Source organism: Asterias rubens, chromosome 19 (assembly GCF_902459465.1).
Source record: "Asterias rubens chromosome 19, eAstRub1.3, whole genome shotgun sequence".
Lineage (NCBI taxonomy): Eukaryota > Metazoa > Echinodermata > Asteroidea > Forcipulatida > Asteriidae > Asterias > Asterias rubens.
In genome coordinates, this window is record NC_047080.1 from 5,138,850 (window position 1) to 5,156,570 (window position 17,721).

The following is a 17,721-nucleotide window of genomic DNA, read 5'->3' on the forward strand; positions in this document are numbered from 1 at the left end:
GAGCTCCAGATCAGGCTTAGGCTCCGTGGGCTGCGTATGCAGTGGAAACACAGCTCGGCCTTTAACTTGCATTTTTGGAGCAGCGTGTATTGCACACGGTGGTCCGAACATCAGCAGACGAAGCCTGGAGCCTAAGCGGGAGCACAAGTCGAGGCTAGAAAAAGGCCCCAGGTTACCCCTTCACAGTCGGTAAGGAAATATAAAGAAAGAGCGCCCTCAGAAGGGCACGCGCGGAGCAGATAAAATAAAGATAAATACATTGATCCTTTCTTACCTTCGCATATATTTACTTGTCGAGAGCTCTTGATGAATCCACGTGGGCAAACACAAGAATAACTTCCCAAGGTATTACGGCACGTCTGCATTCTAGAACAGCGGTTTAAACTCAGACTGGAGCATTCGTTGACGTCTGGAATCCAAATCATAAACATATAATCAATGAGAGCCGATTCCTGGATCGTTTTCATAACCTCCATCACGGGTCAATCTTAGGGGCCGTTCGCAATTATCAACACATTTTCACAAGCGTAAAACCTACACCTTTTGTTAGATTGTGAAAATGTTGATAATTATAAATGCCCCAGAGGGATCACATTTTAAGCCCGGTTCATACTTCCTGAGAATGCAAATGCGATTCGAATTTCAATGTCACAAATTGGCAATGGATAATTCACATCAGTTGACTTGCGCTGAGTTCCTAAGAAGCATTCACTGTGAAAATAACCCTGTGATATCAAAATTTGTATCATATTCATTTGCATTCGCAGGGAGTATAAACTGAGCTTAAGGGGATGTGACCTTAATTTAAGTATAAGATTTGAAAGAGACTTACCGACACATGATCCGTTTGAAGCTCGTTCAAATCCAGAGGTGCAGATGGTGGTACAAGTAAAGCTTCCCCGAGTATTCTTACATTCTTGGTCATCTTGACAAACGTTCGGACGGATACACTCATTAATATCTGTAGGACAGGACAACAAAGTTAGTCAAATACTGTTTTGTAACACTTGTTTGTTAGAAGAGTAAAAGTTTATTTCTAGTTTTCCATAAACACAGTACTTTGACTGTATTTGGTATTTTAGATGGAAATCATCCTCAGGAGGATTGGTTTATTTTTTATATTCAGTGAGCTTTTAGATTGAAGACCATCTCCAAATTCCTGACGGTAGGAAAGAGAAGTTTAGTCACATTTCAATTATTATATTTAATACGCTACAGGCAAACTAGCCTGAACATCTGGGCCAAATTTCATAGACCTGCTAACCTCATCCATCTTAGTTGTTTAACTTACCAACGCAGGCACGTCCGTCTGGCTCATAACCACGGTTGCAGTTACATCGGTAGCTGCCTAGTGTATTCTCACATTGATGAGCACAACGTCCCACTGTCTCCACACATTCGTTGATATCTAAAAGACAAGTTTACAAAATTACGGAAAATCTCAGCCAAAGTCAGGTGTACATCGGCCAAATTACAGAATACTGCTTGACATATACTTCTTTGCTAATCGAAAATTGAGTGGGGCACCAGTCACAACAGTGTAAAGTTATTGTACTTTTGGCTGGTAACCCGTTTCTGTTAAGCAATAATTGTCTGTGCTTAGCAAGTTTTTGTGCTTACAGGTTTTATGGAATTGGGCTGATCAGGAGAGAATTTCACAACGAGCTACGATTCATTTTAAGATAAGTTAGTCAATGAGTCAATTATTTCACAATGAGCTAAGATTCATTCTGAGACGAGTTGGTCAATGAGTAAAGTTTCTTAAAATGAACCATCCGTTGGTGGACACAAAGCAACTCCAAAACAGAATGTTCAAAATGAATCAACAGCAAGGGATGATTGAAGCTTTGCATGGTGTGGAAAATAAGAAGCAACTTTTACTTGTAACTTTCGAGGTACAAACATGTGTAAATCTCTTTTAGGAGGAGTGTTGGCTATGACCATTTTTTTGGGCCATCTTTGTTTTGGATATTTGTTTTCTGTGTTGGACACATCCACTTTGCAACCTCTGGAAAAGAAGCTCCCATGCTGTCACCATCTTGGTCATGTTCCCCGTTTCCATAACAGTAATGAATGCTAACATTCATTGCGCAAACATGGAACCAGACCATTATTTTGCCTAGCCTCAGCTTGGTTAGAATGAGTTGGAATGAAGTAAAACTAAGATGGCCACACCGCAATAAAGGTGTGTTAATGTCAGCTTATTCTTATTCTTATTCTTATATATAATTAAAGAGCCAGTGTGGTATGAAATTCACAAATCCTTGGTGGAAATAATTGTTGATGAATCGAATTGAATTGAAATAAGAGTGACAATGAAACAACAGAATGATGAGGTTTGGGAAGTGGGGTATGGAATCTTGGACTTACCACTGCAAGCATTTCCTGAATAGGATCGTTTGTATCCTACACCACAGCGTTGAAGACACATATGAGATCCTGCTATATTCCTACAGTCTTCGTTTTCACCACATACACTAGGTACGGTGTCACATTCATTGATGTCTGAAAAGGTAAAAAGCTCTCATCAAAAAATGCAAAAAAAACTTAGCTGTTGCAAACTGCTTACCACATTAAAGGCAGTGTACACTATTGGTAATTGTCAAAGACTAGCCTTCACAGTTGGTGTTTCTCAACATATGCATAAAATAACGAGCCTGTGAAAATTTGAGCTCAATCGGTCATCGAACTTGCGATACAAGAATGAAAGAAAAAACACCCTTTTCATACGAAGTTGTGTGCGTTTAGAGGGTATTTCGAGACCTTAAGTTCTAAACTTGAGGTCTCGAAATCAAATTCGTGGAAAATTACTTCTTTCTCGAAAACTATGGCACTTCAGAGGGAGCCGTTTCTCACAATGTTTTATACCATCAACCCCTCCCCATTATTCGTTACCAAGTAAGGTTTCGTGCTAATAATTATTTTGAGTAATTACCAAAAGTGTCCACTGCCTTTAAAAGGACCCATAGTACAATTGCAAAAAAAAAAGTTAATGGCCTGACGTTTTGACCCTAGCAGAGTCTTTCTCAATGGCAAACAAAAAAATACCTATGAGAAAGACTCTGCAAGGGTCAAAATGCAGGCCAGGAACTTCTTCTTGCATACAAAAATTGCAATCAGAAACAAAGGAGGGAAGGAAGCTACAAAGTTGGTGTTAACATGGAGTCCTCAACGTGGTTTAGAAAGGGGTCATCAAATTTTGTGAGTGTGGGGGTGGACGAGTTTCTTAGTCTTTAAAAAAAAAGAAATTCAAGTGACAAGGATCTAGATGTGAGTTTAATATATAAAACAACCCAGATTTCATATTCTGTGACAATGCAACCAATATTTGTTGATTCCTTACCGCTACATGAGCGAAGATCTCCATCTAACTTATAGCCATTCCAGCAGGTACAGTAGAAACTACCAGGGGTGTTCTCACATCCATGGAGGCAAGTCTCTCTTCTTGAACATTCATTCTCATCTAAAAATAGTAACATGACATCATCATTAGAAATATTAACCTAACCCCATCATTGTTCTCTCTATACACCATGTAATTTGTGACATCATAACAAAGCCACAGAGCCAAACAGATAAACATCAAATCTTACATCTTTTATAGACACGGCACTGTCTGATTTATATAAATTTTGATATGAAGAAAGGGGGAATATCTCAAAACTTGTACAGCTGTTACTTGTGTATTATTTTCACATAAATTTAAGAGTTTTCTTGAACTGATTTTGTAATTATGACACAAAATGTTAAACTTTCCATATGACCAAATTATATCCTTTATTTAGCAGCGAGCGGGTTCTGCAAATAGGGGGGGGAGTCTCGTTCTTCACCATTTCAAGTTGTAAAAACAAACAATGACCTGAGACAAGCTCTTGTTTCACTAACAACTAAATGTGCATGAAAATATACAATATACAAAGTATAAACTTTTCACAAAATTTGTTTGATGAATTGATTTACCTCTGCAATATGGACCAATCTGATCAAAGTAGAACCCAGTTGGACATTGGTTACTTGGCGAACCTGTAGATAAGAAAAATATAAAAAAATTGTATCAAATATTTCCAGACAGTAAGAAGAATATATTGTTACTGTGATAGGAACACTAGCAGAAAGGTCAGTGTCTTGAACAGAAATCAGCAAGGGAATATCAAACCAGAATGCCAACAAACTATGAAAAAAACCTCTTCTTAAAAATGTCAAGTAGTTAGTTAACCACAAAGAAAAATGACTGGGTAAACTTAAAAACAATCTGGAGATTGCAGGTTCAAGTCCAGTTCTAGTAAGTTTCTCTTTGTTCAAAGCAAAATTATTTCTTAAAATGTTGAAACTTTCTTTGTTCCTTGCTTGGAAGCCGTTAATACAAAATTACTGCAATAAAGTACAGCTTTACTTTAGTCCCTTTATAAATTCCAAGAAATTCTTACCCAAATGCTATCCCATGTTTATTTAACTTGCCTGGGGAAAGTCTACTCAGGGACAGTCATCAAGCCATAGCCTAACCCATAGCCTAAGCCATAGCCTAATCCACAGCCTAATCTGCACCCTAATCCACAGCATAAGCCACAGCCTAATCCACACCCTAATCCACAGCATAAACCATAGCCTAATCCACACCCTAATCCACATCATAAGCCACAGCCTAACCCACTCCATAATCCACAGCATAAGCCATAGCCTAATCCACACCCTAATCCACAGCATAAGCCACAGCCTAATCCACACCCTCATCCACACCCTAATCCACACTCTAATCCACACCCTAATTCACAGCCTAAGCCACAGCCTAATCCAAAGCCTAAGTCGCACCCTAAGCCACAGCCTAATCCAAAGCCTAATCCGCACCCTAAGCCTTACCTTCTTCAATTGAGACTCGCACACCATACTCCATCAACTGCTCCGAAGGATTATAATCGACGCGAACCATTCTCGATTTCAAAGTCTCCACCAAGAATGGCATGGCATCCGCCGATGGGTCATACTTGATAGTATGTCTCCATGCATAGGGGATAGCCATTCCATTGATAGTGTAGGTACGGAAGGAGAAGGCGTAAATCTCTCCTGGTCCGGTCTGGACGTAGTTCTCATCGTAGGGCATGAAGGTGATTCTATCATTGGCATAGATCTCTGGGACGTCACCACTGACTGAGATGGTGAGTTTGAGAAGTCCATCGGCATCGACGCCATTCACAATCTGCTTGATGGAGAGAGTCTCGCCTTAACAGAGAAATATCAAAATGAAGTTTACAAACTTAGTCATTTTGAACCACCGAGGTCTAATTAGTTCTAAAATTCACTAAACAGACCAAATACAGGAGTGGTAAGATGGTTCCAAGTGACATAAACGTGTACTTTGACCTTTTAGAGCAAGTTCCAGTAAGGGACTATAGTTGACTATTGTCGACCATTGGTTGATTTTGCCTGATACCGAGGATGTATTTCATGCATAGTCAACAGCGGAACATTGACTAATGGTTGACAAATGGTCACTGCTCAAACTTGCCCTGTTGTCCAGTTTGTGTCATTGAAAATCATTGAGAATACACCGGGTGAGGGTGCCAACATGTCTTTCAAATGCCTCAATGTCCCAAATGCCTCAATGTCCCAAATGCCCCAATGTCCCAAATGCCTCAATGTCCCAAATGCCTCAATGTCCCATACCTGATCCAAAGCTAACTTGAGTGTCTCTCTCGAAGTTGCCCTCAGTGAGTGTATGCCCGTTGACTGCGTCGCCGATTTCGTAGGCGCTGGTCCAGTAGATCGGAGAAATTATGGAGAGAAGTTGACGTAGAGCGTAACCTGAGCAAAGAGGATCAACAAGGAGATTTCATGATGAGGCTTTCATATTAAAGAAGGGCGTGACCAGTATGATAGGGAGTAGCTGAAGAATTATACTTATAAAGAGGGTGGTTTAAAAAATTGTGTGGGATATCGCCTAACATCACAAAGACACAGACGGTCACTTCATGGTGAGGGCTATACTTTGGGTTACCAACTACTCCTGGGGCTGAAACATGGTTACCCCCTCACAGTCCATAAGGATATTTTAGGCATGGGTATCATCCACTATAGAAGCCTGGTTAATAGAGCAGAATGCACTACCTTCTCAACGTCATGACTAGTGGTGACAGGCATATATTTACTTATGAAATAGGAGTGACTTACTAGTTTTCAATCTATTCCGGAGTGAGTTCAGGGGTTAAATGTCTACCTTATCTATGCAGATGTATCAAGTATAGTACACTGACCTACAGTAGATGGTATGTTATACATCTGAGCAGTCACCAGACTATACCCTCTTTGATCTGATGAGATGTTTGCAATAAGCATTGTTGGTCCAAATTCTTCTCCGTTGACGTTACCAACTACTCTGGCTACAGCTTGAATTGGTCCTCCTGGTTGGGAGGGATGAGGAGAATTAATAACGATATTAATCAATTTTCATCAAATATTTAGGAATGATTTGAGAACTGAGATTCGAGAACTGTGGCGTGATACTTCAATGGGAGCACGAATAGACAAGTCAAACCCCAGGGCCTGAGGTTCCGTAAATATGACACTAAATCATTAACGAAATCAATAAATTACATGTATCATCAAAACATTAATAAGAATGATAATGACCCTGAAAAATAGGATAATTTTAATGAGACAAGGCCTATAAGGATTGACCAAAATACGCAACAGGATTTTATCAACTTTTTCAGGTTATTTAAAGATAGGGTCATTATAGATTGGTAAATACTATAAAAATTTATGACCATAAATATTGACTTGGTTAGTAGCACTGTCCAGATGTTAAGAGCTATAAAATATTTATTTATCTGATATTATTATGACCAACTTAAATGAGACAAGCTTACCTATACATGATGGTACATTACACTTCCGGACCTGTGAGTTGGGTCCTACACAAGGTAGCCCATTAATAGTAGGTGCTGGATTGTTACAAACACGCTCTCTTATACTACGACTATCCCCGCAAGTTTGCGAGCACGCACTCCACGAGGACCAGGGACTCCAGTTTCCATTCTCTGTAAATCAAAGTCAATATTGAGCAGTTGAATTGTTGTGACTTTGAAATGGTCATTACCTTTGAATACCGATCGAACTGCTCCTGAGTTTTGATGAGGTAATGTACATGGCTTGATTGTTCAATTTGTGAGTAACGAGCCATCTGATCCAATAGGGGACTTATGGGACGCTTGGTGGCAGCAGACTTATCAGGTAAATTCCATTGTTCTCGGTAATGTGCGCATGCTCAGAGCTACGTAAACAATGGAAATTTACTTGGTAGGTCTGCTGCCACCTAGCGTTCCAAAGTCTCCCATTGTTTAAATGCCAAGAACAATTTCACAATACAAAGCACTCTGGTAAAGTGCTCAATATCATCCCTTTGTGAAACAAACTGGGACATAAGCAACATTTTAGAATGGAGTCAGGCTTACTAATCTGAGCAGGTTTCTTAAGATTGGGGTTGAGTTACCATATTGATCCGTACATGTATGTTTCTTAAGGTTTGGGTCGAGTTACCATTATAATTCCTATGTTTCTTTGTGTTTTGGTTGAGTTACCATATAGATCTTTATGTTTGTAAAGTTTAGGTTGAGTCACCATAATAGAGTCCCATGTTCTTAAGGTTAGGGAAGAGTTACCATATAGATCCATGTGTTTCTAACTTAATCCGGAGAATTCCTACACCACATTGACGTCTGATCAATTTACAATAGTGAAAAATTTTACCGGTAAAATAAGACTCACTCCTGCATTCTTTCCTAAGGTTTGGGCCATGTTACCATATCAGGCATGTGAGTACCTTTCCATGACAAAAGAGGAAAAGAGAAAACTGGACAAGAAAAAAGTGGAGAAGATAGTATTTCTATACTTGTGTACACAGAAAGTGAAGAAAAAAAGAGGAAAGTCAAAACCAAAACAGAGGAAATCAGCTGAAAAGAGGAAGTCTCACATGCCTGCCATATAGATGTTTCTAGTTTTATGTTTCTAATTGGTTTTGGGAGAATTCCTCAACCAAATAGACTGACAGTGGCATTGTAACACTTACTTCTGCACTCCTGCTGGTTGCAAGTCCTGACTTCTCCAGACTTTCCAGAGCAGTATCTTCCGTTGTTCTGAGGAGCAGGACTGTTGCAGTACCTCAGACGACGCTGCCGTCCACCGTCACATGATGCACTACAGCTGGTCCAGGCTTCCCATGGGGACCAAATACCATTGACTACGGGAGGAAATTGGGGTAGAAAAACAGGCCTCGAATAACCAACGGCATCAACAGCAATTGCTGTACATAGGATTCGAACTGCCTTTAGCTACTGGGCAACCTCGGTAGTCTAGTTGGTAAGACACTGCTCTAGAATTGCAAGGGTCGTGGCTGAGAAAACTTGCCTGTGATATTTTTTCACAGGACTCGGGAAAGTAGTGAGTATACAGTGCTAACACACATCGGTGTTTGGGTAAAAACCAAAATTAATATTCTTTATCCCCGATGCAAATTTAACATCCATTATAGCAATTGCTGTGGTGCCCTGTGCAAGGTTCCAATAAACTTACGGTTTCCCCATAGAAGTGCCCCTTACCGGAGGAAAATTGCTGTGCCCCTTTGAGAGCCCCTTCTCAGGCAAATGCTAGGGCTAGTTTCACTATTTGCAGGTGATGTTGAAAATCAAAATACTCGTTGGTAATTGCTTACAAAGAATCGTTTAGAAGAATAAAGGAGAAAAGTTAATTGCTTTATAATTTACATGTTCTTCACCTTATGTCATCAACAGATTATGATGTTGGCCTCCCACATACAGAGTTTGCAATTATTTTTAATATTTTTTTTTTTAATCTTAAGACTTTGACACAAGGAATACAAGTTGAATGTTGGATGTCAAGGTTATACAAAAGTATAAAAACTGTCATCGAAAGAGGTATATAACCAGACCTCTGCCAAAAAAATACTCAGTTTCATTAAAGATGCTGCATGCATGTCAGATTTTTTGCCCCAAACATTAAAAAAAATTTGGGGTCAAAGCGGCCAAAAATCTGACATTTTGTTAAAGATGCTCCAATAAATACATAAATTGATAGACTCACTTGGACATCTTTCCACATGGCAGATGTCTTGCTCAATGTTATTTCCAATGCAGTCTCGTCCATTATTTTGTGGTGGCCTACAAACCCGGGATCGGGTTCGAACTCCGCTATCGCAAGAACGTGTGCAAATTGTCCATGGACTCCACGAATCCCATCTACCATCGACTGTCGATCAAAAAAAAAAACCAGAATGTAAAAAAAAAAGATTTTTACATAGCCGAGTTTATTTAGAAATAATCAAAAGCTCACTCCATTAAATCCGAGACAGACAACAAGTTTGGCAATTAAGTTTGTTTTACTGAGTGGACAGGAACAGTCCAAAGTACTTGGCAAAGCACGTTTGTGATAAATAAGCAAGCAAGACAAAAATGGGTTTAGTTATCAAGCTTATTTTTATTAAACAAAGTTTTGTACCATCAAATGGCAAACTGGTTTGACAAACACTGACAAGTTACGAAGAAAACAAATATATCAACGGTTCCTTTTGACCAAACGTGTGATCAAGTAATAAACTAAACTTAATGAAACTAAACTTTGCTTATGTTATGTTTTTGGCTTAGCAGCATCTTACCTGGGCAGTCCCTCTCAGAGCACATTATCTTATGATGAGATGGTCCGAGACAATCTCTGCCAAAGTTCTGAGGCGGTGGGTTATCGCATTGTCTTGTTCTTATCTGTTCACCAGAACCACATGTTGTACTGCATGGTTGCCAATCGGTCCACAGTCCAAAGTTACCATCAACTGTGAAGACAAGAAAAATTGATTTTTGGTGAGGACAATTTGATGACATTTGTTGGTGATGTAGTTATAATAATAACAGTAATACAGAGTTCTTATAAAGTGCAGCTATTCTAGACACTACATCAATGCACTGTGCAATAAAGAATCAGCAATAAACAAATGAATGAGCTCTGAACAGTTCAGTCTTCAACAGTTTCTTGAATTTCATTAGTGAGTCAGACTGGCAGACTTCTGGAGGGAGTTGGTTCCATAGGTGGGAACCGCTATAATCAAAGCACCCTGACCAACCACTAGTGTAGATTTATTTATTCGTAACTCTATATCATCTTGGCAGGAGACGTCTAAAAATTCATTAAGGTATTCTGTGGTAACTCAACATCAAAATGTTTAGATTCTAATAAAAGTGACTTCAAACTAAGAGCGGGTGGTTTTGGGAGTACAGCGCCAACTTCATCTAATCTTCAAGGAAAATCATGAGATGAACTTTGAAGGAGATGGAGTCAAGAACTTCTGGTGCCTGGCAATCAGCCAATTTTAAAACATTGACATCTGTGGATCCTATCTTGTAAGTTGAACCCCCCTAATTAAGAATGGTATGTACCTGGACAAGATCTCATGGTACACTCAGCCTGCTGATTGGATGCTCCCTCACAGCTTCTTCCATTATACTGTGGGGGTGGATTATCACAGTAGCGTATTCTATTTCTTGTTCCGCTACCGCATGTGACTGAGCAATCTTCCCACGGTTGCCAACTACTCCATCCTCCATTGACTGTGAGGAGAAAGGGGCGGGGTTTGGGAGGTTTGACGGATGTTAAATGCAATCATTGACCAATCAGCATCTAATAAGATTTGTGTTTAACCAAAACTGCTACAATAGCAATATGTGTGACTCACCTACTGCTATGCAAAGAAACAAAACTTTAATGCAAGTAGCTTGGAAAACAAACAAAATAATGCCTTAAAAAAAAAAACCACTATTTTTCTCTTCAACTTGCTTTTAAAAAGATTTTTTTATATTTTTAATTCTAGAGGCAGTAGAAGATATTCAAATCAACTTGCTGAGCATTTTTTGCTAGTTTTATCAATTACAGATTATTGTAATTCTTCATGTTCATATTCTACAACATTTAGCTACTGCATATTCATATCTGGAAACATTTATCTCATGCATATTCATATTAACAATTATCACATGCTTTGTATCTGTAACATAATGTTGTAACAAGTGCTTGGTTCGACTCATGCATCACAAACATATTAACTAAACAAGTTAGTCAATCTTTTCACAAAAAGGTGAAGAAAATCTGCCAGTTTGCATGCATGGTTAAGCTCGGTCATACTTCCTGCGAATGCGAATGCGAAGGCAAAGCGAATGTTGACGCAACGAATAGTTCGCAGCAGTTCAACTCTGGGCAAATCACTTGCAGGTTGCAGGGTAGGTTGTGACGTCAAATTCACGTCAAAGTTGCATCGCATTCGCATTCGCAGGAAGTATGAATCGGGCTTAAGTTGAATATATGATGCTTAGGCTATGCAGGTTAGTTAATAAGAAAACAAAGCGCATTCAAGGAAAAGTTAGAAATAAGTGCATGCTGTGAGGAAGTTGCTACAGAAAAGTATTCATTCTGATTTAAATTTCTAATTAGCTTTTCAAATGGTAGGGATCTTTTAAAGGGTACTGATCCCCTTGCACAACGCAGATCACACCTCAACAAAATCTACCATTTCCACCATTTTGGGAGTCAAGTCCTTTGTGTGGATTTTGACTCCCCAAATGGCAGACAGGAAAGGCGTGTGTACATGTAAGTGTGATGCGCAATGTGCAAGGGGTCAGTTGTATTAGGTGCAAGTACAAGAATGGGTATGAAATTGCAGATGATAATGTAAAGTTTGATTTCTTCTGATTATGTTTTTATGTGCTTCACAGAGACAATTATCACTTAAAGGTGCATCAAAGTATGACGTTGATGGTGCGAGGGAAATTCAGAGAGAGAAGTATTATCAATTGATTTATTGGTTTTAAGGTGAATGAGACCAGTTGTAAATTTAGTATTAGTCAATTGGTTGATGATCATTATTTGGGAGAAAATCAATTTGAACTGGAAGGGAAAACGTGAAGTGTTCGTAAAAAATCAAAGAGGTTCAGGGGAAATTAGAAATTCCAGTTATAAATTTAGTAAGTCAATTGTAAGTTGATGATCATTATTTGGGAGAAAATCAATTTGAACTGGAAGGGAAAACGTGAAGTGTTCGTAAAAAATCAAAGAGGTGCAGGGGAAATTAGAAATTCCAGTTATAAATTTAGTAAGTCAATTGTAAGTTGATGATCATTAATTGGGAGAAAATCAATTTGAACTGGAAGGGAAAACGTGAAGTGTTTGTAAAAAATCAAAGAGGTGCAGGGAAAATTACAAATTCCAGTTATAATGTGAAATCATGAAATCTTGGAGTTGGAGAAAGACTTACTAGGGCACATTGGGGGTGTACACGCCCTGTTATCAGTAGACGAGCCTGAACACTGTCGACCGTTATTGGCAGGGGCGGGATTGTCGCATTTACGAGTTCTTCTCTGATATGCACCCTCGTTGCCGCAAGTTTTGCTACACTCACCCCATGCAGACCATTCGGAATATTGTCCATGCACTAAGAAGATAACATCAAATGTAGGCAACATACCATAGGGGGATACAAGACTGGAAGCAACTCAAACCATACCCCAAGAGTTTGTTACTTTTACCACACGGCAACTTGTAGTCCTTCATTTCATTCTCTTCTCAACTCGGGTTTGTTTTGCAATTCTCTGTATACATTTGGTAATTGTCAAAGACCAGGATTCTTACTTGGTGTATCTCAACGTATGCATAAAATAACAAACCTGTGAAAATTTGGGCTCAATCGGTCATTGAAGTTGCAAGAAAATAATGACAGAAGAAAACACTTGTGTCATAAAGTTGTGTATTTTCAGATGGTTGAGAAAGGCTTCATGCCTGAAGCATTTCTCTGATTCAATTTTTGGGTGAAAATTACCTCTTTCTCTAAAATCAATTTAATTCAAAGGGGTTGTTTCTGAAAAAAATAAATATCAGCAGCTCCGAAGTGCTCTTTACCAAGTAAGTTGCTATAGTCATTTTTTCTTTGAGTAATTACCAGAGGTAGACCCTCCCTTTAAAGCTCATTTGTTTGTTTGTTTGTTTGTTTGTTTGTTTGTTTGTTTGTTTGTTTGTTTGTTTGTTTGTTTGTTTGTTTGCTTGTTTGTTTGTTTGTTTGTTTGTTTGTTTCCAGTCAACTTGTATCCACCCCCTGCACCATTCTCAAAAGCTTAGCTAGCAATACACAGCCAACATAAAACAGACAGGAACAGACTGATACAAGTCTAGACAACCAAATAACTAACCATAAAAAAAACATGAACATTAAACAAACAGACAACATACACAGAAATAAACAAAGATCGATAAACAAACAGACACTGGACAGATCAACACAGAACAAACAAAACATACATGGATAAAGCGAAAAAAAGATGTTGGAATTTGAAGTCAAACTTCAAAATATGGAGATAATTTACGAAGATTGAACAATCAAGCATCTAGCAAAGCTCCAATCAATAACCTTCTGGCATCACAACAGATTGTCTGACTGGGATATTAAACAAAAAAACAACTTCGCCAAAAATCCATCTGATTATACTAAACTTTGTTTCTCTTAACTTCTTTGAAGTCACAAATAATTTAGTAATTGCTTCTTTTGTTTCCATACTAAACGAAAGTAAAAAAGCATTATTAAAAAATAAGTTGGTAAAACAGTGGTCTAGAATTGCAAAGGTCATGGGTTAGAATCCCACCTGAGTAATAGGCACGTGATTTGTTTTCACAGAACTAGGAAAAGTACTGATTAAAAAGACACACATCTGTGTAAGAGTAAAAAAAAAAAAAAATTAACAAAATATCACAATGGTGTATACGAGAACACAGTAAAAGTGACGTTCAAGCCAAGACAAAAAATCTTGTGATGCCAGGTGGAAAATCTAAGAATAAAACCAGACCAGCTTCACATACAATCTTTTACAATTCTACCAAACTCATGCTCAGAGTAACTAAAACACTAACATTGTTAATCAAACAATCTCAAATCATTTCTACTTTCTTCATCAAAATTGCGTTTTTCACTCTGCATCGAACAATATTATGTTATATCTACAAATGCCACAAACTGTAAACTTCAAACTCTACAATCATCTACTTTTCTACAAAATGAAACCTTTTTTTTGGGACTTACCTCTGATCGTCACATAAACAGAAACGGCTTGGGGTCCCATTTGATTGGTCGCCTTACAGACATAAGACCCGCTATCTGCTTGTTTAGCGACCATAATAACCAAGGTCTTATTGGCTAGGATTGTAATGCCTTGACCGGTCTGTATTGGGTAGCCCGATTTGAGCCAAGTGACCGTTGGTGCTGGTTCACCCTCTACTAGGCAATCCAGTTTGACTGTATCACCCTGGTCTGCTATCGTATCCATTGGTTCCACCAGGAAAGTTGGTTCACCTGAAGTAAAAAAAAAAAAAAAAAAAAAACGATTCTGGGTGGATTTCACAAAGAGTTAAAACTATAGTCTTATCTAGAGTTGGGACGAGTTACTCGTCCTAGCTTAGGACTAGCCTTAGGTTTTTAAATATCTTTTAGGACAAGTCCCAAGTTAGGACTGACTCTTTGTGGAATCCACGCCATGAGTTTTAACCTGTGGGCCCAATTTCATAAAGCCTGATAGCATAAAAAATTGCTAAGCACATGCAGGCAAATCTTGCTTTAGACAAACTGGTCACCAGCCAAAACTCAAGAAAGAAATTGCTAAGCAGTATTTTCAGCTTAACTGCTTTATGAAATTGGGCCCTGGTTCAAAGTGCCTTAAAAGAAAACAAATTGGCTCTGACTTTGGCTTAAAGTCATATGGCTACGTCTTGGACAGCCATAACTCAAGTTTGTTGATGGAGACTTTTTCGAGTCAAAACTTTTTCTTTTTTAATAAAAGCTACAAAATAATTACTTTGATTATAAACAATTTGGATTAAATTAAAAACAAACTCTGATGATTCAGGAAAGAGGGTTTCATGTAGATTTAAAAAAAAAAATTAAAAAGAGTGTCTACTTTTGGAGATAATTTGATGTAAGTGGAATCCATTCTTTAATTTTACTGCTTGGTCTTATTTTACTTTCATTGTCAAAAGAATAAAGGGGTCAAAAGCAAAATAAGAATCTGAAATAACTTACGCTGGACTTTGATGAGGGCTGCTTTACTGTCACTTCCATATCGGTTAAAAGTACGGCAGATGTAACGTCCTGCATCTTTAACCTACAAAAACAAAATAATTAAATAATGTTTTACAAATAAAACACAAATATTTTATTGTAAAAGAAGAATTATGAGCTGGTGTCATGGGATGTTTTCATTTAGAAAATAAAGTTAAACTTTTGAAGATTCCCTTTCCAGTTCAATAGTCAATTCTGATTGGATAGAAAAGTGTTTTTTTGTGTGTTCCAGGTCATGCAAATTGTAGGTACATATTATGTAAATTCTATTTAAATAACTCCAAGCGAAAACAAAATTCTTAGATACTTTTAAAACATTTCGAAGAGAAAGGAAATCATATATGAACACAAAGATAGGGGACACACAATTAATTAAACTTAGGGAGCCTTAAAAACGCAATTCATGTTCAGAATATCTCTTTGGATTGATGTGGTGGCTTCCTAAGAGCCGTTTGGTTTATCAGTGTAGCAAGAGCTGAGTTTAAAGGCCCGGTAACACAGGCCTCGAAAAACGAGAACGAAAACGAGAACGTTAAAAATGCACGCCCTCGATTGGTTAAACAAGCGTTGGAGTATTCTGCCTGGAGCAAATCAACCAATAGAATGCATTCTCTTTGCGTAGTTATCGTTAATGTTTTTGCTTCAGTGTGACTCGGCCTTAAGAGCTGTGTCTTTGTAAAACGAATACTGACCTCTGTCCGGTAGATGATGAGGGAGCCGTTGCGAGCTTTGCGTACGCGATTATCATAACTAATGACTGTATTTCCCTTGAGCCATACGACCTCTGGAGTAGGGTCACCGGCCGATGCGCAGTCTAAGACGGTGATCTCACTCATACGAACAATTTGGTCTGTTGGACCTACAATCACCTTAGGTGGAACTAGAAAGACACAAAAACAAACAATTTCAAAATTTTATCCTTCATATTTTTTTGAATGTCTAGGAAAAACAGAAACTTTATGAAGGTACAATACCGGTGTTAAAAAAACCAAAAAACTATACACTTTTGAAATGGCTGCAGAATAAAAATATATGATTCTGGGGGAACAGGTTTAGATGTATGGATAGCTTATGGATTCAACTTTCATATGACACCAGAAAGTCAGAAAATAATTCAGATTGGTGAGCACTGCTCAATGCAAAATAAGTACCCAACATCTTCGAGTGAATTTTGTAAGCTCCAAAGGACTTACGTGTACCTCTCACAAATTGGAAGGCTAATTACTGTGCAACGTAGTTTTTACACCTTTTACAAAAGTGAGCAGTGCTCACCCAATCATGAATTATTTATTCAGACTTTTTGGTGTCATATGAAAGTTGAGTTGATAAGTCGATAAGTGAATATTGTATTTTCTGAGACACCCTGTACAAGGGATGGTAGAGCTGGCATTTCCATTACAGACAGTATTCGTGTTTTGTGTGATATACATGAGATAAACCTGATAAACGGAGACACCCTGTACAAGGGATGGTAGAGCTGGCATTTCCATTACAGACAGTATTCGTGTTTTGTGTGATATACATGAGATAAACCTGATAAACGGAGACACCCTGTACAAGGGATGGTAGAGCTGGCATTTCCATTACAGACAGTATTCGTGTTTTGTGTGATATACATGAGATAAACCTGATAAACGGAGACACCCTGTACAAGGGATGGTAGAGCTGGCATTTCCATTACAGACAGTATTCGTGTTTTGTGTGATATACATGAGATAAACCTGATAAACGGAGACACCCTGTACAAGGGATGGTAGAGCTGGCATTTCCATTACAGACAGTATTCGTGTTTTGTGTGATATACATGAGATAAACCTGATAAACCTCCATTATTTCACAGTTTTTTATATTGGGACGTAACAACTGAAATTGGCTGTTTTTAAGCTTTGTAGATTTTTCTTAAATTTATCACTCAATTTCATTTGGATATATTTCACAGTTTGATATTTCTACCAATCCTGCTCAGTTTGATAATGATAACAAATTGTATGTTTCTCCCAACTGGAGCTGCTCATAAAATAAGTACAGATCTAAAGTATCCAAAGTCATTCCTGAACAAAAAACTTATGAATTGTAAAATGTTTTCATTATAACATGTTTACTTATTTTAACAGTGTAGACAAAATGGTTAACACCAATTACCATGCACTCCCTTTTTTGGGGTTAGTGATTACTATTAGAAATGGTTGGTGCCCTACCTCTGACTGTGACTGTAGCAGTAGCTGAGCGGGTACCAAGCAGATTGGTTGCCGAGCATTTGTAAGTACCCTCATCTCGTTTACTGATGTTCTCAAGAACGTAGGTACTTCGACCATTGATGGTTGGAGGACCTGAAATGAACAAATCATTGATAGAATTTCAATTTGCATATTTATTAGTAGACTCAGAATATGCATATTCACAAGTTGATGTCATTTGTTCTCTCTGCAAACTTGTCATCACTTGTTCTAGTTTTCGGGATCCAATCTATAACAATAAGTAAGCTCATATGTTGCTTAGAATGGGAACAATTTATGAGCATAAATGGATTACCAGGCAACAGTCTTGTTGCTGTGACTGTTGCTTTGCTAAAG

At 38.2% G+C, this 17,721-nt stretch overlaps 1 protein-coding gene across 3 annotated transcripts in view; it reads right to left on the minus strand.

Annotated features, from left to right (window-relative positions):
* The window catches only part of LOC117303191 (hemicentin-1-like), a 95,437-nt gene that overhangs the window by 5,389 nt on the left and 72,327 nt on the right, over positions 1 to 17,721 (minus strand). For 2 of the 3 annotated variants that reach the window (XM_033787324.1, XM_033787323.1), the window contains exons 45-63: positions 17,347 to 17,478; positions 15,841 to 16,028; positions 15,110 to 15,191; positions 14,117 to 14,386; positions 12,305 to 12,481; positions 10,437 to 10,607; positions 9,665 to 9,835; positions 9,094 to 9,258; positions 8,063 to 8,233; positions 6,864 to 7,034; positions 6,249 to 6,395; positions 5,662 to 5,799; positions 4,858 to 5,217; positions 3,961 to 4,023; positions 3,344 to 3,463; positions 2,371 to 2,505; positions 1,292 to 1,408; positions 833 to 961; positions 275 to 409 (exon numbers count right to left, since the gene is read on the minus strand). In XM_033787324.1, the coding sequence (XP_033643215.1) occupies positions 275 to 409; positions 833 to 961; positions 1,292 to 1,408; positions 2,371 to 2,505; positions 3,344 to 3,463; positions 3,961 to 4,023; positions 4,858 to 5,217; positions 5,662 to 5,799; positions 6,249 to 6,395; positions 6,864 to 7,034; positions 8,063 to 8,233; positions 9,094 to 9,258; positions 9,665 to 9,835; positions 10,437 to 10,607; positions 12,305 to 12,481; positions 14,117 to 14,386; positions 15,110 to 15,191; positions 15,841 to 16,028; positions 17,347 to 17,478 (3,042 nt within the window). The remainder of the gene's footprint in view (positions 1 to 274; positions 410 to 832; positions 962 to 1,291; positions 1,409 to 2,370; positions 2,506 to 3,343; positions 3,464 to 3,960; positions 4,024 to 4,857; positions 5,218 to 5,661; positions 5,800 to 6,248; positions 6,396 to 6,863; positions 7,035 to 8,062; positions 8,234 to 9,093; positions 9,259 to 9,664; positions 9,836 to 10,436; positions 10,608 to 12,304; positions 12,482 to 14,116; positions 14,387 to 15,109; positions 15,192 to 15,840; positions 16,029 to 17,346; positions 17,479 to 17,721) is intronic. The other variant, XM_033787325.1, reaches the window with a different exon arrangement.